General features: G+C 39.2%; 2 protein-coding genes and 1 long non-coding RNA gene across 4 annotated transcripts; 2 read left to right on the plus strand and 1 right to left on the minus strand.

The window, feature by feature from the left end:
• Nucleotides 1–2500: 2500 nt before the first annotated feature.
• pou5f3 (POU domain, class 5, transcription factor 3) lies at nucleotides 2501–6996 on the plus strand. Its single transcript, XM_017410539.3, has 5 exons — nucleotides 2501–3590; nucleotides 3735–3846; nucleotides 4037–4167; nucleotides 4631–4795; nucleotides 4877–6996. The coding sequence occupies exons 1-5, from the start codon at nucleotides 2820–2822 to the stop codon at nucleotides 5189–5191; spliced, it is 1494 nt and encodes a 497-aa protein (XP_017266028.1). The 5' UTR covers nucleotides 2501–2819; the 3' UTR covers nucleotides 5192–6996.
• A 1626-nt stretch (nucleotides 6997–8622) lies between these two features.
• Nucleotides 8623–17053, minus strand: fut7 (fucosyltransferase 7 (alpha (1,3) fucosyltransferase)). Of its 2 annotated transcripts, none has more exons than XM_037979488.1 (3): nucleotides 16752–17053; nucleotides 11836–11912; nucleotides 8623–10727 (listed from the first exon to the last, which is right to left on the minus strand). In XM_037979488.1, the coding sequence occupies exons 2-3, from the start codon at nucleotides 11836–11838 to the stop codon at nucleotides 9660–9662; spliced, it is 1071 nt and encodes a 356-aa protein (XP_037835416.1). In that variant the 5' UTR covers nucleotides 11839–11912; nucleotides 16752–17053; the 3' UTR covers nucleotides 8623–9659. The 2 variants fall into 2 exon arrangements, with proteins under 2 accessions (XP_037835416.1, XP_024860525.1); XM_025004757.2 differs by lacking the exon at nucleotides 16752–17053 and adding an exon at nucleotides 13253–13372.
• LOC119617676 lies at nucleotides 11168–13417 on the plus strand. The gene is made up of 2 exons (XR_005234034.1): nucleotides 11168–11373; nucleotides 13043–13417. It is a non-coding gene; the product is annotated as an uncharacterized LOC119617676 (long non-coding RNA).
• Nucleotides 17054–19639: the final 2586 nt, after the last annotated feature.

The following is a 19639-nucleotide window of genomic DNA, read 5'->3' on the forward strand; positions in this document are numbered from 1 at the left end:
GTGCTGCTCAACAGGAGGGACAGAATCAAGAATGCAATGCCGGTATTTTATCAGATTGCTGACAAACAGGAAGTAGAGATTAATTTTTTTTTTTTTGCCATGATGGCCGTTGTATATTTTAATGTCTGGAATAAAGGCAACACAATGAGAGAAAATATACGTTGGTTTGGATTTGTGGACAGACTAAGCCTTTTCTCATTTTTAACATACATATTTTATGAACTGTAACCCTTTTAAAAGGGTTAAGAGCTTCTTGGGATCCATTTTCCTTTAATTACATGAACTATGACACCAAACTGACACATCTACCTCTTAAGTTGACTAGAGCTGCTGTAAATGAATGAATTCAAAAGTTACTGAATGAGCTAGACTCGCATAGTTTTGAAAGGTGGGGGATTTCTGACCACATTTTTCCTGCAGTGAAAAAAAAAATGTCTCCCTTTTCAAGTTAAGGTGGCACTTATCAGTAAAATGAACAGAGGAAAGTTTTCCTTCCTCTGCATAAATCCACCCAGCAGAAATAACCTCATGTCTTGATGGTGCCTCTCGGTTTTATTTTTTTGTTTTTAACCACCAAACTTCCTTTTTGCCAGCCACTTTCTCCACTTCTCTGTCTGAGCTTGGCTCACTCCCACAGGCAAGAAGATCTCTGTAAAGAAAAAAAGGGGGGAGAAAAAAAAAGATCTGAGACATCTGTGGGGGTTTGCAACTATCCTCCCCTCCTCACACATCTCCTCCTCACTGTACCCAACTATTCAACACCAGCCCCCCTCCCCTTCCCCTCTTTCTTTCGGACTCCCTCAGAGCTCTCTTTCTCCCTCGAGCCCATGCAGCCTGAAGACTGCTATCTCTCTTGCTGTTTGTCCTTTTGCATGACAATCATCCTCCCAAGTCCATGGCCCAGGACAATGCTTGCATGGATGGAGTTTGATGTCTTTTAAGCCATTGATTGGTATCTTGTGGTCTCCCCCAACAAGGTTCATGAGCAGGGAGCTCCTGCAAGTAAAGTGGGATGAAGAAATCAGATCATAACATGTGGCCTGTTTTGTTTTATAGTGGTTCTCAATGTTTCTTAAAAAAACAACAACAGGATAAGTCTAGTTGCCTTCTGCTGAACCACTTAGGACTGTCATATCCTAGATGACTGAAAATCTGCATTCATGTAATTTAGTTTCAATTTGAACTATTTTAATGGGTTTTTTCACATTCCTTGACTTCTCGGAAACTATTGATCGAGTCAGATTTCTCTTCTTACCTAACCACAGAGCAAAAGATGTGTAAATTTGCCCCCATCAGAAGACATTCCAGAGAGTTTTGGAGTTTTTTCTTTCCTCGGCTGCAGACACCTTGGTTCTCAGACCAGTTTTCTGGGACCTTTAGGCCATGTGAGACTGAATGCCAAGGTAGGAGCAGAGTGAAACTCCTGTCTGGTGTTTGTTTCAGATGGTGGTGGGGTGGTGTCGGTGTGGGGTGGAATCAAAGGGTTGAGACTTATTGTTCTGATGTGAAAAGGAGCTAATGGTCGACCATCGCAACTCGGCATCTGAAATCCACGGGGTGCCCCGGGGCCACGTCCTACAATGGCACCCCCCCTCTCCCTTCCCGCAGTGCGTCTTCCTGCCGCAATCTGCGGCCATCGACTCGCGCTGAGGGGGGGCCCCCGCGCATCTGCACCGGTGCTCGGGCCATCGGGGCCTCTGAATGGGGCCACAGATCCAGGGGTGAATGGGAGGCGATCACCTGAATACCACATTCTTCCATTGCTAATGAAACAAACCCAGTTTAGACAAGCCCAGGAGCCCGAAAAGTCTCAGCGGAGGCTGGTTTTCAAGGAATCACGGACAGCCAACGCAACCTAATGAGACTTAATTTACAAAACATAAAAAACGTACTCAGTCCTAAATGCAAATATTTATCAACCAAAAATGCAAACCATGAATGCGTTACAAAATGAAAAGAAAACCTACAAAAGTCACATTTATTCATGTTCATATTTGAATTGCGCTTTCAATCCATCATGTCTTCTGTTTTTCCCTAATTATGGGATTGATTAATCAGGTTAACATGTTTGATTACTGCGCCAGATCAGACCCACAATGTTATCTTTTTAATGGATAGATTCAAACCAAACATACCATCACCAACAGAGATTTCAATGTCAAAGCCCTTTTTTCCCATTTAGAAGGAATCTATTAAACAAACGTAGCATTACAATTCATGAATGATAGTGTTATAAGATGTATGTGCAAATATAGAGGGAATCCGTGCCTATTAGCAATGTAAATTTGTGTTTTTTTAGCCTTTCCAATTGCATTATTAATGGTATTTTTTTCTAAAATTTGCTTCCCAAATTCACAACAAGTGTGCTCCAAAAATAACCTAAAAGTTTGTGTTTTTAAAAACAAAACAACAAAACAAAACAGAGAAGCACGCCCCCTCAGTCTGGGAAGAATCAAGGTCATTCTCGAGCTGACCATCAGCTGTGCGTAATTGTCTGCGCCGACCAATGAGCGCGCAGCCGCAGCTGTGATGGGGAAACCTGCGGAATCAGGACTCAGGATGATCATTTGAGCTTGAAGGTGAGTTGGGAGGTGTTTCAGAAGACTGGGTTTCACGGAGAGGGTCCAACTCTTGCGTTTGAACCAAAATTGAGGCCTACGTTTTTTTTTTTGTTTTTGTTTTTCTTTGGCACAAATCATTTTACGCATGACTTTTTAACCAGGCGCGTCTTTTTTTCCTCGCTCTAATTTGGGATGAGTGAAGCCTAAATTTTTAATATATATACTGGTGGAAGTGTACGTGTTAACAGGCTTGGAAAGATGTCTGATAGGCCCCAGAGTCCGGAGTGCCAGAGTAGACCCTATGATTACAGCCGACCCAACGCGTACAGTCAGGTTTTTGGTCAGGAAAGTTTGGGCAACTCTTCATCGACCTTCCAGCTTCCTCATGGCGTTTTGCCGGACCCCAGCCTGCTTTACAGCAAGCCGGTTTATGGAGGCATCACGGCCGCATCTGCGCAGGCCTTTCTCCCGTTCCCACCCGTCTCCGGCGACTACAGGGACTCCGATCCGCAGGCTGGAGACTTCGGGCAACCGAAGCACTGGTATCCCTTCGCTGCGCCCGAGTACACCGGCCAGGTACCCGGCGTGACCGCAGCCACCCAGCCAGCCAACCTGAGCCCCCCGATAGCCGAGACCCGGGAGCAAATCAAGCTGCCCGAGATCAAGACCGAGAAGGACACCGGAGAGGAGTGTTCCTCTGAGATGAAGGTCCAGCAGTACCCGGCACCGCCAGTTTCCACGGGCATGGCCCACCACCACCACGGCGTCTTCTACTCCGCGGCCTGGAACCCGTCTTTCTGGCCCGGGATCACCCACATCAACCCGCCAGTTAGCAGTAACCAACCCCCATCAGGCCCGTCTGCGTCGTCCCCGTCCATGTCCCCTTCTCCCCCGATCAACGGGACGCCGCGGAACGCGTTTTTCGACATGAACTCCGCGCAGGCGGCGGCCGAGCCGCAGGCGCAGAACCCGGCCTCCAACACGCGGAGCAGCGGCTCCTCCAGCGGGGGCTGCAGCGACTCGGAGGAGGTGAGTTGCCTCAGATGACACCTAGGTTTCCTGTTTAACATAAATGGGGTATTTTATTTATTTTTGGATAATCTATTCAGTTTCTTTTAACGCTACCAACCTGAACTTGCCTAAGCTAAACAGTTGGATTTTTCTGGTATTTAGGAGAACCTTTCCACTGAAGAACTGGAGCAGTTTGCCAAGGAACTGAAACACAAACGGATTACTTTGGGTTTTACTCAGGCAGATGTTGGCCTTGCTCTGGGTAACCTGTATGGTAAGCTCCCATAATGACACTGGTTTTGTTTATATGATTTAACATCAGATTTGTTGAATCTGTAGGACTGTTTTAGGGGGTTCATGGGGATCCGGGTATTTGTTTTGTCCTGATACCAGTCTTAAATGTGGAGTTCAGTCTGTGTTAGGACTTGTTTCACACTCACTAGTTTTGGATTTTGTTCTTGTAGGTAAGATGTTCAGCCAGACAACCATTTGTCGCTTCGAAGCTCTGCAGCTGAGCTTTAAGAACATGTGCAAGCTGAAGCCCCTTCTGCATAGATGGCTGGTTGAGGCAGAGACCTCAGAAAATCCTCAAGATGTGAGTACAGCTCTGAACATCTGCCAACTAGTTTACAAAACAACAAAGACTGGCCCCACCTGATAGAAGCGGCCTTTTCAGGCCTACAGTAGTCAAACTTCCTGCTGAGCAAACAAGAATCAAGACCATCTGCTCATGTAATGCACCACCTGGTGGACAAATCCAGCTGTTTAGAGATCCAAGCCCTTTGGAGCTCAGCTTACATGATGGGGCAACCATCCATTCAGCACACTACAAGTGTAGAGTTTCATGGCATAGCTAAATGTTTGCAGATGTTGATGAGCTTCATGAGATTTTTGCCAACAAACACAGTTACACTAATGTCTGCCACGATCAACAAAAAGTGAAAATTATTCATAATTTTGTGAGGAGAACCAGAAAACTACTGATCACCTTGGATAGTCTGTGAGCCAAATTGTTAGTTTTGTGCCATGTCATTCAACTGCTGCCTGTGCTATCTCAGATGTACAAGATTGAGCGAGTATTTGTCGACACCAGAAAGAGGAAGAGGAGGACCAGCCTGGAGGGTGCGGTGCGCTCTGCTCTGGAGTCCTTCTTCGTCAAGTGTCCCAAACCAAACACACAGGAAATCACACAAATTGCAGATGAGTTGGGCCTGGAACGAGACGTGAGAGCCAAGTTCTTTCACTGAATTTCGTTTGAGATTTGAATTTTGTTTTTGCTGAGAAACTAACGGTGTTCTTGGCAGGTGGTGCGCGTTTGGTTCTGCAATCGGAGGCAGAAAGGGAAGCGCTTGTCCCTGCCGCTGGACGAGGAGTGTTACTACGAGCAGAGTCCTTCGCCGTTGAACATGGCCCCCTCCCCCGTCTCCAGTCAAAGCTACCCTTCCTCCAGCTACACGGGGGCGCCTCCCCCCATGCTCTACATGCCGCAGCTTCACCGGCCTGACGTCCTGAAACAAGCCCTGCACTCAGGACTGGTGAGCCACCTGACGGGATTGACTGGTGGGTATTCCCAACCAGACCACAGTTTTTCACCTGACACCAGTCCAAGCTGGAAGTGAGGTCTGGACTCGGTAACTTCGCTGGTTCCGATGTGGGGGAAGAGGGAAAGAAGCTGGGTTTACTTCCGTTTTTTTTAAAAAAACATCCGAGAATTTTAAAAGAAAATGTTCTCTGTGCCTTTTTATCCGTTACATTCTGCACACTTTAAAGGCTTTAATCGTTTTAAAACTTGTACTAAAAGACTGTGCTTCAGCATTTGGTGCAGCTCTGAGAAGAAAATAGTGTGTTTGTTTTTTTTTGTTTTAGTTTTGATAAATCCAGGAGTGGGATGTGCCTTCTCCAAGAATATTTTGTTTTTCCAACGGTCATCAGTAATTGTGCAATATCTGTGTACCATCTGAACTGTTTAGCCAATATCCCAATTTCTCACTGAAATCAAAGTGGTGCTTTTTTCAAAATTTTGCACAATTTCTAAAGTAATAAAAATATTCAAACATTTGTCTTATGGTTGTACCCAATTTAAAAACTAATGGTAACGACTGGGCTTCAAGGAGAAATGTTACAAGTGTGCGTTTGCACGGTGTCAGTGTTGGTAAAAACTGTTGTGCTGAATCTCTGGGTTTAAATGGTTAATACTGCTGACAACAGGAGGGAAAAGAATAAACAAACTAGGCCTCTGTCATAAAGTTTGCACCAGAATTATGCAGTGTATTATATTTTGATTGTTTTTCTTACCTGCACATGACGAAATTCATCGAAAGGACTGTTTAAATGTTAACTCCATAACTTGAGTTTGGATCTTTTGAGGTGGGATTCTGTGGGAAGATTGGCATCTTACCTGTCTCTGATGGCTCTTTGAGTTGGTTTAGAGATGGATGAGCTAACAGCTAACTCAAGCAGGGCGAAGAGCAGTGTAGACGGTGTCCAAATTCTTTGTAGCTTTTGATGCAAATGTGTTAAATTTACACTGCTCTCACATTACAATGTGGTTCTTGCAAAAAAGTGTATTGCAGCAGCTTGCAAGACAACACAATTTGATGTAAATACCTAAACTGCTGCACTACTCCTTAAGCTTTAATGTGGTCAGATTTTGTTTTTGACATGAGGTTGTTCAAAAAGCTATCTACAGCAGGTAAGATAGTAACCTTTTCCCAGAACCCCATCTCTTTAAGCCAACACATCCAGTTTGTTGCTGACTTGAGTATTTGCCATCAGTGCATTCCCATTTTTAGCTAATAGTTATGAATGTGAGATTTTATATCATAATATATTGAAATGTGACCTTTTTTTCTACAGATACCACACATCTTTGCATCATAGTCTGATTTTTTTTAAATTAAAAAGGCATGCAGTAATACAGAAAGTTGCCCAAAACCTTAAAACCAAATTTGCCAAGTAAAGAATAATAATAAAATACTTCATATCACTTAAAATAATTGCTAAATTTCCATTAAGGAATAAACTGGGTTATTGCAATTGTTTGAAATTTTGTAACTGTAAAGTTTTCTGTCAGGCAACACAAAATCTGCAATAATTTGTTTTGTTTGTGCTTACTGTAATGTAACTAGATGGTAATATAAAAGGTAATATTTTCTTTGGTTCTTAAATTCAGGCTGTAAATATCTTGGACCATAAATGTCCACCCACCATCTCTTTAATAAAACAAAGGATCAGTTGTTCTGTCCAAAAGTAGCAAAACTGACTCAGTTTTTAAGGTTCAATTCTAACTCCTCAGTTAAAGCGTTTAACAAGTGTGATTTACACTTTTGCAGCTTTTCTATTGCTTTCTGTGCCTCAGTTATCCCCCCCCCTGTTCCTTTCTTGTCCTCAAGTTTTTGTTAAATAAATTTTCTGAAGATTCAAATCACCCGCGTGACTTTTTGTGCTGAGATGCACAACGTATCGATCCAAACTGTTGACACCTCTGTTCATGAAACAATTTATGAAGAGAGGTCATTTTTGAGATGAGGTTTTATCAAATAGTTATCAGCTGTGACATCAGTCACAAAGCATGGTGTATGGAGAAAAGGGCAGATGTTTTCAATCATGCTAGGCTTATGGTTAGCTATAGAAGGGAGTGTTTATATATATATTTTTGGACTTGTATAACATCTCTTTCTAAAATAACATACCCGTGTGAAAGAATGTTAAATAAGCTAATATTAAACCTTCACACTTACATCACATCTTTCAGTTTGTTTTGTTTTCTCAACGGAACACCGCAGATGTAGGGCGCATTTAGAAAGTATTCACAGTGCTTGACATTTTGTTACTAAGATTTACACACAATATACCTCCATAATGACAAAGTAAAACAAAATATTTTGACATTTATTACAAATAAAAACAGGTACTATGTGTATACGTATTCACAGCCTTTGCCATGACATAGTGGCACCATCAAGAGGCGGAGCTAGGGGTGGCGCTGGCATGTTAGACTACACAATATTTATTTAATTAATAAACTCCTTGAACCAGATAGATGCTTCCTAATCTGCTGTTTGTGCCAATTCTTTAGTGGGTGACAGTTCTGCACACAGGGTAGTACAGGACCCTGCCTTTTTTTTATTTTACTACAGAACAAAAAGCTGCTTTAATAAATTCAGAGCTTGAGGAAAATTTGAGACTTTGCTTGAAACAGACCGTGTCTAGTTTTGCAAATAAGCACAAAGGCTAGTAACATTAAAAACCCTAACATGAACAAAATAAATAAATTTTAACGATACTCTCTATTATCAGTTACAGCGCAAATCTTTATGGTAAATAACATCCCTATATAAGAAAACAAACTGTCTAGGGCACATTGGAGTGGTAAATGGTCTTGAAGATGGAAAAAGTTTAGCAAATTGATGAAGCCATTAAAATCTGCAAATGTATGTGTTTGAGAAGGAGTTTAAACAGGGGCAGTCGTTTGAAAGTGGTTATAAATAAATTATATAATTTAAATGTGACACGCGTTTACTGAAAACACTTTAAACCGTTGTACATGTTAAAGCTATAGTTGGAAGCTGAAATGATAACTGCAGCCTGGTTATGTGAATCCTGACCCAACTCAGGATCTTCAGACCATCTTCAGTTTATATTTCGGTTCCTAAAGAAGCTGAGTTGTGGTTAGATCACAAGTTGCTCAAAACATTTATAGTCACGAAACTCCAACAAATTACATGTTAATCACATGCCCCCCCTCCCCCCCACACACACAGACACACATGTGAAGTAAAGTCACGAATAATAGACCAAAGGTTTTATGATTTTCAGACATATTTATTACCAAATACAGCACAGGTGAAGATTATTCAGTGAGTTTTTAATCACAAAACAAAGTTCTTATATTGGTTAATGGAATAAGATGTTAGTTAAATTTATCACTTTGACTGTTTAAAACTTTTGCTAATACCTAATGGAGTCAACCATGTTTGTTTGTTAGCAAAATATCTTATAAACCAGAGGACAGTTTTTAAAAAAAACTTTCAGAAAGTAATCTTTGGATGTTCATCTACAACCGATTAACCTTTGAAGTCAACCCAAGTCAAGATGGCCGCCAAGATAATCAGCCTTAGCCAACACAAAACTGGCTATAATTTAGCCAATTTCACAGATATTGAGCTAAAATTGGCTGCAAACAGTAGCTGACAGTGATTCTTGTAACAAAGACATAAGGAAACATTTAACACGAGACTAGAAATATTCTGGTCTTTGGGTCTTCAAATTCACTGCAGATATTTTGGTCTTAGTATATTCACAAAAAAAATACCTGACATGGTCAACTCTGCAGATTCAAGTTGCAAATTGAGGCTGAGTGCATCGCCGTTCGAAAAACAGATAAACAGAAGGGATGTTATATCCTGTGACAAAATCACCCAGCAGAAAAACGGGATTCTCTTTTCATGTGCCTGTATTACTTTGTGTTTGTTGAATGTTGGCTAGTCGTGCAGAAAAGAAAGAGCTAGCGACGGTAACATCCAACTTTTAATAGTAACAGCATATTTTCCCCAAGGTTGTGACATGTTCTTGTAAACTGAGACATTAAATCATTGAAGCTAAAGTGCTAGGCATATGACTTTTGTAGTACACACAATATTTAAGTTAAATATCTCTGTGGTAATTCAGTGTCTTTTTAAAAGGTTCAGTGGTTAAAGTATATATTCAGTTATGACTTGCAAAATACCTTGTCAACTTCGTGCAAACTTTAAATGCATAGTCTGGTCATTTTTAAAGTGATGTTCTGTTAAATAATTAGCACTTTATCAGCTTGGATATCAGTCATGGAGCACAGAGTTTGGAGAAATAGGCAGACGTTTTCGTCCAAGCTAGGCTAATAGATTGCCAAATTAGAGCCAGTATTTATTTCATAAATGACACACTGCTGTGAAAAAAATGCTACTTTAGCTCATATTAAACCTCTGATGTCATGGCTGATAAGGTACAAACTGTGGATAATTAATTGACAGAACATCACTTCAAAAGTTACTGACTATTTTTTGAAAAGTCAAATGGTGTTGAGTCACCAACCACAGCTTCCTGTGGTTAAGTGTTATTAAGTGATACAGCCCAACTTTGTAGGTCTGAGTAAACCTTGTGTTGAGGTAAATTGTTGTACATTAAGCAGATCTTACACAGTCTTTCCCTCCAGTCAGTGTAAACTTTCACCTTCCAGTGCTTTTTCCAGTCAAAGTATTCAGCGTATCGCTTCTTGTCCTTTGTGAGCTGTTGGAGGTGCGTTCCCAGTTCTTTCGCTGTTGAAAACTCATCAATGTGGATAAAAGAATGAGGTGGAGCCACAGCTTCGTAATCCCTTTTTGGTGGTCCCAGCACGATGGGCACAGCCCCGCCTTGGTAAGCATTTTTCCACAGCTTCTCGGTGATATAATCTTTGGCCACAGAGTTCTCAAAAGATAAATAAAAGTAGCAGCGAGAAATTGTAGGTAGGAGGTCTTCAGAAGAGAGGGGTGTCTTCGTCCAGCGACCGTAAACCTTGACAGGAACTATGGCTTTGAGCTCTTTGTACACTTGGCTTCTTTTGTAGTGGCTCCTGTAGTTGCTGACCACCCAACAGACCAAAGAGCTCTTATTCATAAAGTTATCTTCTGCCAGCTGTTCCTCACGCTCCACAGGCAGCAGCTCACCGTAGGGTACAGGGACATCAGCATCCCTCCTGTATGATATGGTCATGTTGAAGATATTTGCAAACTTCTGCAAGTTTCCATTATGAGCAGAAGACTCCAGGGACATCCATGCCCACCTCTGGGCCGGTGGTCTTGAAAGAGTCACGGGCAGCTTCTGATGTCCCTGTACCAGTTCCTTGTTGTGGAACACCACAACATTAGCTGTTGGGAAATAAGATTGCTGATCCACCAGCTTACAGCTGGGAATCTGGTAGAGATCCCAACACACATCACCCTTCAGACTCAATGAGCGCCCAAAGGGCCAGTACCAGAGCAGGATGGTCACGTTTACCCTCCCGGGATAGAAGGTGGGGTTTTGGACTGATCTCTGCCATCCACAGAGAAAGCACGTCACAAAAGCACACAGAAAGCCAAAGAGAACACACCTCTTCATGGAGCGGAATATCCTCATTTTAGTGTGTGAAAACTCCTGTTTAAAAAAAAAAAGGCAAGATTAAAACATTGTGTCAGCTATTCAACCAAGACTTTAATTCTAAATTTCTAGAAACCCTTGTATCTCTTTCAGTTTCCTGTTCACTTAAAGAAAGAATGTGTCACACAGACACTGCCTGTCTATAAAAAAAAAATATTGGCCCCAGAAAGGAAAGTAGTTCCTCCTAATGTGAATTACTTAATTTCTTAGCTTGCTGTGTATTGTTTTGTTCTGTGTGATTTTCAACTATTTTGACCATTTTAACACAGGTCGCAGATCGCATTCGTCAGTAAATTTAACCTCAAGCCTGTCGGCAGTGATCGAGACTGCAGGGCAGCGCCAACAGAGTCTCACTGGGGCGTAAAATGTTCCGCCCTGTGGACACATTCTGCTGGTTTTAGCTCAGCGATATAACCACTACTAATGTTACATCTCATTTGAGATCTCATTTAATGCAGCGATGGTTTCAGTAAACCCTGCTGTGTCCAACAGTGGAGATTTTCTCTTTAAAATCCATTTGAGAGACTAAAATTAGAAGATAAATGATCAGTAGGCAGCTTGGAGCAGACAGACCGGACATGAACAGAACACAGATGAATAAAGACAGAGAGGAGATATACAACAGGACATTCTCTTCAGCATGGTAGGCCTATTTTCTGTCTGTGACTATCAAGATCAGCCACAGGTGGATCTAATTTATCCAACTCTGTGGCTTCTTGCAGGTTTTTCTGCTGTAGCTCAGTGGTACACATCTGCAGGTTCAATCCCAGATTTGAGCGAAACATATATATATATATATATATATATATATATATATATATATATATATATATATATATATATATGCTGACATGACTTCTTTAGTCTGATATTTTTTAGAATTACTTCACAGAAGTCTTTCCCCCTATTCACTTTTAATAAACTCAAGTATTATAGCAGAAATATTACTAATCCAGAACAAAAAGCCGTGTGCCTGTCTGTCTGTTTAATTTTAACTGGGTAAAGTTAAAAATACTCCTGTTTCAGGAGTCTTTCACAAGAACCTGGCAATTTTTTTAAAGCCAGTCTATTTGTAAAGAAATAAAAACCAATAAAGACGACTCACCATTATTCATTAGTCCCAAATTGTGAATATCTCTGCTCATCCAGCCCAGAGAAATAGTCGTGCAAGCTTCCTGTTTTCTGTACAGACAGAACAAAGAGAGCATTCAGAGAACAGCAAAAGCATTTTGAACGAAGCTGGAAAACATGGCTTAAGATTGCACAGTACTTTGAGATTAACACATAAATATTAAGCGCCTATTCACTGAACGTGTTTTGATTTTTATTTAGGCAGCTACTATTTTTTAAATGATTTCCTTGTAAATAAAAGAACAGAGAAGCAAGGCAAAAAGATTTGTACAGATGAAAAAAGCTGAGTTATTCATCAGGTCAATGTGTGTATAAATACTTGATTTTCCTTATGTTTAATTTCAATTTAATAACATTACTATAACAATACGTAAAAAAGAAGAAACGGTGCCACTTCTGGTTATACTTTCCCTACATATTGCACCATCAGAGTTCTGAGAACACAGAAAAGACAGTGTTGAAACAAGACTTAAATGTCAGGTTTCACTTTGTGTAAGGAAAGGAAAATGTCACAGCTGTCATGACAGATGAGGAACTTCTTTAACACAACGGGAGAGACAGAAATTCGCAGATATCTTAAGAACGCTGACACCCATAAGTTTCTTATATTTCTGCTTTTCAAGCATCATCTTCATTACATGCACTGATCCCTGTCGTGTTGCAGGAGGTTCATTTACTGCGATAACTTGTTAGCTCTGCCTTCTTATAAGTACCAGTAAATGCAGCCAAGATGAACCAAAGTCCCTCAGTTTTGTGTTACAAACCATCAGATCTGAAACAATACTGAGCAGCCTCCATTGCTGCCATAACTCTATGCAATTTATTTTAATCCAAACTTTGTGACAAGGTTGTAAACCACAAACTTTCTGCTGTGCTGCTTTTTAAAATTTCAGCTGACTGGTTTCTGTGTGTGTAGATATAGAAAAATAATGAAAAGTGAATTAAATAGGTCAACATTTCTAGCTTTTATATTTGTTAGTTTTGCTGTTAACCACACCAATAAGTTCATGCTTTTAAAGTGATAGTTCCTGTATTTTGAGGTGGGGTTAGACTAGACGAGCTAATGTCTAGTCTGAGGGGAAGCAAGCTCAGAGCGGAATGCCTGATATTTTTCTTCCAGTCCTAAAGAAGTTGTAGGCAGAACTAATGTTTAGATTGTATTACGTTTTTTTGTGTTACAGAAACCACTCTTCCATGGCAATTAGCCGAACGGATTGCATGCTGGATGTGTTGAGAGTGGGTTCACTCTTTATTCTTCATGACCCAGATAAAAGTGATGATGAACAGAGAATCTCTTTCTCGTTACTGGAAGAAAAGTTTGTCAACCGGAGGAAACGTCACCTTAAATTAGGGACAAACAGTCAGACTGATCATGGTGAGGATGGGTTTACCTAATTAGGGGGACATCTGGCATCTGACCTGGCTGAGGATATGCTGTTTGAAATGGTGTGCAGACTCATCAGATCCAGCGTGCACCCACATCCTGACTCAGAGATGGCAAGATAAAACAGCTGCTTCGAAACAAAGAAGGCGGACAGAAGTTACTTTTGAGTTTACAGTGAAGGGCAAAAAGCTAAAAAACGACCTGTTTGCGTGTTTGAAAACCGTCAGCCAACAAAATAAAATTGAAACAAATTAATGTCGAAACATTACACCACAGCGACCTGTTGTTATTGCTCCTGCAAAGTGGAGGTTCTGTTTGGTTGTTCTTCATTAAAAAAAAAAAGCTCAATCCAAAGGAGCAATCTGGAGGCAAAATGTCGTGAAAAAAAGTTTAAGGTACTCATTGGAATGTCATAAAAACCAGTCAAATAAAAGTCATAAAGTAAAAAACATCAGCCGCACAATATTTTTCTCATATTAATATGCTGGTGTAGATTCTCAGTCATCCTGGACATGGTAAATCCAAAAAAGGTTAAAAAACAAAAACAACTGGACTTCTATCCTGTAGCTGAAGACGTTTCGCTTCTCATCTGAGGAAATTAACTCATATTAATGATTAATGTGTTCTTAAATGAAAAATTTGTGACCTAATGCCACATACCACATGTGTTGGTTAACCAAAAGAAACAGCGGAAGTGACTGAAAATAAGTCAACAATGGTGACGTTGAATGAAGAGCTGTTTGGCATTAAGACGTCAGATGGTTTTGATGTATTGGTATTTATTTACGCTCAGATTTGTTGTGCGAAGTGTGCAGGTAAAAAGATACTGTAGGTTAGACTGAAGCCTTTTCTCTCTTCAAAGTGGGGCACAGCATTAAAAGTTTGCCCTACACCAACTTCTTTTGCTCTGCACTGTCATTTTGGCAAAAATATTATGATGTTTCAGCAAGAGGTGCTACAACTAGCAGCTGCCGCCACTATTTTCAAACGACCAAACAAAACTGTGAAACTGATGGGGATGCAAACGTTTATTTAAAAGTGTTGACATGAACTGCTCTGAATATTTTTTCAGATTCTAACTGTTTTAAGACGGCACCAATCCACATTAGTCTTGGCCTTGCTCTGACTAGCCGTTAGCTCATCTATCTTGTCAGAATCAAACTTTATTTCTCCAAAGTCAAGCCATTTAAAGTGCTATTTACAACAGGTAAGAATAACTGATAATAGCCTTCCCACAGATCCTCACTTACAAAGATCTGAACCACCGCTTCAAGATCTAGCAAGTTTGTTTAGAGACTAGCTTATTTAATTCAAACTATATTAGTGGTTAGCATTAACCTTGTGTTAATGCTACAAACAAAAGTCTTGTTCATTTGCCTTTTTTTATTGCTAAACAGTCAAATGCTTCTTAAGCATAATATGCAAAATACAAACAGTTTGTCTGTATTTAAAGGTTTGGTCTCCAAAGTAACCCTGCTTCAGTTCCTTTTTTCTTACAAACAAGAACTTGTTGCACGCATTAGTAATAAATTATAACAATTCATGTTCAAGTTGATGAGGTTTCCTTTGCACTTGACATATTGTTTTACTTTTGTTTTACAAATCTTACTTCTTGTCTTCAGTCATAAGTGTTTGCACACATTTTATTATGCCTTTAACCAGTAGTAGCTCCGATACATACATTTTAGTGGGGCGGACATTCATTTCCTGATTCAGTAACCACAAAGATGTTACAATTTGCGGAACATTTTCTGTAAACAATAAAAAAATAAATAAAAAAGACTAAATGTTGCTCTCAAATAGATTTTAAATAGAAAATCTCCACTGTCTCGGGTTTGGGGTTTTTGTATTTCAGTTTATTGTCTGCATGTTTTCTGTTTGAGTCTTTGTTCAGTCATCTGTATCTTAGTTCTTGTTGTTCACTATTCTCTCCTCCTTAGTCACTCACTCGCCTACCTGTCACGCCCATCTACACCTGTCCCTAGCTCTCGTAATCATTCCACCTGTGCCCACTTTTCCCAATTACCTCCTGTGTTTAAAAACCCGGTCATCTCCTCCACTAGTCGCTGAGTCGTTGTTTCTCTGTTCCTGGTTTCACGCCCTGTGCCCGTTTCTGATTGTTTTATACCTTGTCGCTCCATGTTATTATTTCGTTTGCGTATTTGTTTAGCCTTTGCTGCCTCGTCAGCTTTTTGTTTTGTTTATTTTTGTCATTTAAATAAAATAGTCTATTCAAAATGAGTCTGGGCTCTGGGTTCGCCTTTGTCTCCACCGCACCTGACACACTGTTAGACACAGCAGGGTTTACTGAAACCATGGCTGCATTAAATAAGATCACATGAGATGTAATGTTAGTAGTGGTCAAACCAGCAGAATGCGTCTACAGTTTCGATAACTGCTGACAGGCTTTATGTTAAATGTCTCTAATTCTGAGCCAGCTGTAGCTCAGTGGTTCTGTGGTTTAGTAAGGCTGAAGGTTCAAGCCCTGGTTGGGGCTTTGATCAAAGCCTTTAATCTATCTATCTATCTATCTATCTATCTATCTATCTATCTATCTATCTATCTATCTATCTATCTATCTATCTATCTATCTATCTATCTATCTATCTATCTATCTATCTATCTATCTATCTATCTATCTATCTATCTATGCCAGCATCACTTTTTAATTTGATGGGTTTTTTTTTAGGTTTTTTCACCACTTACCTTTGATAAATTCACATATTATTGTAGAATTCTTACTAATCCAACCCAGAAAGCCATATACCTGTCTGTCTGTTTAATTTTACCCAGTTAAAATTTAAAATACTCCTTTTTTCTGTGTAGGTGTCTGTTTCTCTGAGTTAAATATCAGACCAGATTGTTTTCACAAGACACAAAACAGGCGACAACTTTGTGCACAAAAAAGAATAAAACTGATATTATGCAACATACAGCCTATTGTTTCTTTTTTATCCACAGAAAATATTCCACAAATTGTAACATTTGTGTGATTATTGATTCAGGAAATGAATGCCTGCCCCACTGCTACTGTTCTGTGCATTAAATATACTGAGTAGCCTTTAACACACAAAGTACAACTAACCCAGAACCTTACAGGAAAACAGAAACATCACTTTAAACCAGATCAGAAATCTAAAAATAGATGATTTCAAAATCAGAAAGCACGCAGTTTTAGTTTGTTTTTCTAAATTTCTTGAGAATATAACAAATCCATTCATTTTTCCCCCCTCTCCATACCAGCCTCTAGTGGAAACATTAAGACCAATATGAACAGGATGTGGTTAAAGATTTGCATTATCTCTGAAAAAGCAGAGCTTTAAGTTTCTTCATATCCTCTAGTTTTAAAAGCATCATTAGTGGAACAAGCAAAGTGGCACCACTTGCAGATTTGGTCAGATTTGGTTGTCATAAAAAATAAAAATAAAAGAAGAATGTGCAAACAAGACAGCTGAAAAGTCAAACCAAAATCACACAAAAAATGTACATATGCTTTCTCCACTTACCAGATCATGAGAGAAATCACACTTTTTTCTTTGATCGCTGTTTGGAGTAAATACTGAGAAGCTTCAAGTGCACTAAAACTCCAGCCCTTTTAAGGAAACTGAGGTGTGGTTCTCTGAAAGATCGTTGGTTATGTTTCAGGCTCATCTCTGCATCACTTGCACCCTCCTTACAAGAAAACACCTTCTTTTAATACCTGAGTTCGGTTGAAAGCAAATACCGATGTATGCCATCTTTTCCTACATGTGTTCACTCCGTCTTCTCTTTGAGAACGTCTGAACAGTGAGAGTCTGCCGCATGCGTGTGCTGATGGGGAAAGAGGAAGTGGTGAACTTGATTCAAAACGAAGAAGGGCTTGCACAAGTGGAATTACCCACAAGTGAGTTTAACCAGCCACAAAGCAAACATTTTAAAGCTTTCATTCTAAAACGTTTGACTGCTCAACATTTATTAGTTTGTTATAAAAAGAGAGAGAGAGACGGAGAGATAAAGCCAGAAAATAGATTAGGTTTTTGCATAAAAACATTGTAAAATAGACTATTTGCAAACAGTTGTGTTTTGGAACACCATAGATTTGTGCCTCCTTTTGCTCATGGAAACCATGTGAGGAATCCCCACCCCTGCCACCATTTGTTGCGATGGAAATGATAATGGAGACAGGAAGGCCCAGCTTGTTATTGATATCGATAGTGTTTTTGCCCGTGTCTGTGGGTGTGTTCTTTTGTCTGTACAGCAAAATATATCATGAACCCATGGAGAGATTTGAATGAAACTCTCAGAAAGTAGTTGAATGAACATCTTCAACTTATTACATTTTAAGGTCAACTCGATTCAAGCCAGCAACCTTAGCAAATACAAAAATGGATGTGACTTAGCTAATTTTACAGATAATGAGCTCAAATTTGGTGTGTGACTAGCTGAGACTGATTCCTAACACATAGTCTAAGTGGTAAATAACCTAAATGTAAAAACATCTGATGCATTGCACCAGATTTAGACTTAGGCTCTTTTTCATCTGTAGTCCCTCTTATCTAAAACATTTGTTGTAACTGTTGGCATCATCCCTGTTTGTTGGTAAAATATCTCATGAACAATAGGACCAATTTTAATGAACTTCTCAGGCAGTAATCATTGGATGAACATCTACAACTGATTAAATTATGGAGTCACCCCAATTCAAGACGGCCGCCTCAGTCTAATAAACTTTACTTAAATAAGAATGGCTATATTTCAGTGAAATTTATAGCCATCGAGATAAACTTTGGTATGGTAGTATCTGAGAGTCATTCTCAACACATAATCTGAGAGCTATGCATTGCATGGTATCTTTGTTTAAAACTTTACCATTATTGTGACAGTCAACACTGTCTAAATATCTCATCAACCATTGGATGGTTACAGCTTGTGGAAAAAAGGAAAAAACTGACAAACTACAGAAGAAAAGGAATCCCAAATTTAGAAACAGGGAAAGCAAGAGAAGATTGAACCAAACTTGAAGATACAAACAAAAAAAGACAAACAGCATTGTTCAAAAGTTGTCCCTAATTTCTTTATTTAGCCTCTGGGGGAAAGAGTTTCTTGTGATCTTTGAAAATGGTCTTGATCAATATTCTTTTTTGAGTTTTTCTTTGGACTTTGGCTGCTTTTCACAAATTTTCTGTACAGGAAAAGGGAAATTGTTGTGAACAGTTTATTACACTATCAACACTTAACATCACTTTTATAGTTTAGTTTATAGCTATGATGTCTCACCACTAGAGGGAGACCTTTTTCAGAAAACCGAGAGTCAAAGTTAAAGGAGAAGATTTCACATAGGAAGGAGGCCATGCTGGATGGAGTCAACACAAAGCAAACAAATATAAGCAAACATTACACTCATAGAGAGGCTGATATATGATTCCACTTTTATCCAAATGACTATTTTTTATCTGCATTGCTGGCAAACAAAGATTTTTGTCTGTGCTTCAAACTTGTCAATTTTTCTTGACAATGATCTCAGGTTTCACATGACACTAAATGAAAAAAATGGTTTAATTGTCTTCAAATGTTATTTTACACTTTCCAGAACTTCATAGTTGTAACTTTTATTTGCTCCAGCAGGAGGGTAAAGTTTATTGTTAAAGAAAAAATTTACTTTTAAACTTATATTTATACATTCAAGTTATTTGTCAGTGTTCATTAATTACACAAATTACACTAACCAAGTGCTTTTTGTCAGCAATTTAAAGAAGAGCAACAGTAGTCTTGAAACAGTTTCTGATACTGGTGAAATTTCCTGGTTTAGTGGGTGGGTGAAACCATTTTTAAATTCAAGAAGGGTGTGTGTAAACTCTAAATTAAAGATTAAAGTTCTGTGCCAATGTTATTGACTTTTAACATTGCAAAAAATATATTTAAAAAAAGTGACTTGTGCTGGCAAAATGAGTCAGAATGAGCATAGGCTGCAATGCAAAAAACCTGATTTTTGCCATTATTGAGATTAGCATAAAAATTAGTCCATAAAGACACTATCAGTTGATCCTGGTCACTAAAAAAACATATAACCTTCCTAATCTACCTTTGAATTGAAGTTTTCTGACAGGTGTGTTTTCAGAAATAAGCTTTTATACAGGTGCTGGTCATAAAATTAGAATATCATGAAAAAGTAGATTGATTTCAGTAATTCCATTTAAAAAGTGAAACTTGTATATTATATTCATACATTACATACAAACTCATATATTTCAAATGTTTATATCGTTTAATTTTGATGATTACAAATGACAACAAATGAAAATCTCAAATTCATCATATCAGAAAATTAGAATATTACTGAAGACCAATAAAAACAAAGGATTTATAGAAATGTTGGCCAACTGAAAAGTATGAACATGAAAAGTATGAGCATGTA

Source organism: Kryptolebias marmoratus, linkage group LG14, assembly GCF_001649575.2.
Source record: "Kryptolebias marmoratus isolate JLee-2015 linkage group LG14, ASM164957v2, whole genome shotgun sequence".
Classification (NCBI taxonomy): domain Eukaryota; kingdom Metazoa; phylum Chordata; class Actinopteri; order Cyprinodontiformes; family Rivulidae; genus Kryptolebias; species Kryptolebias marmoratus.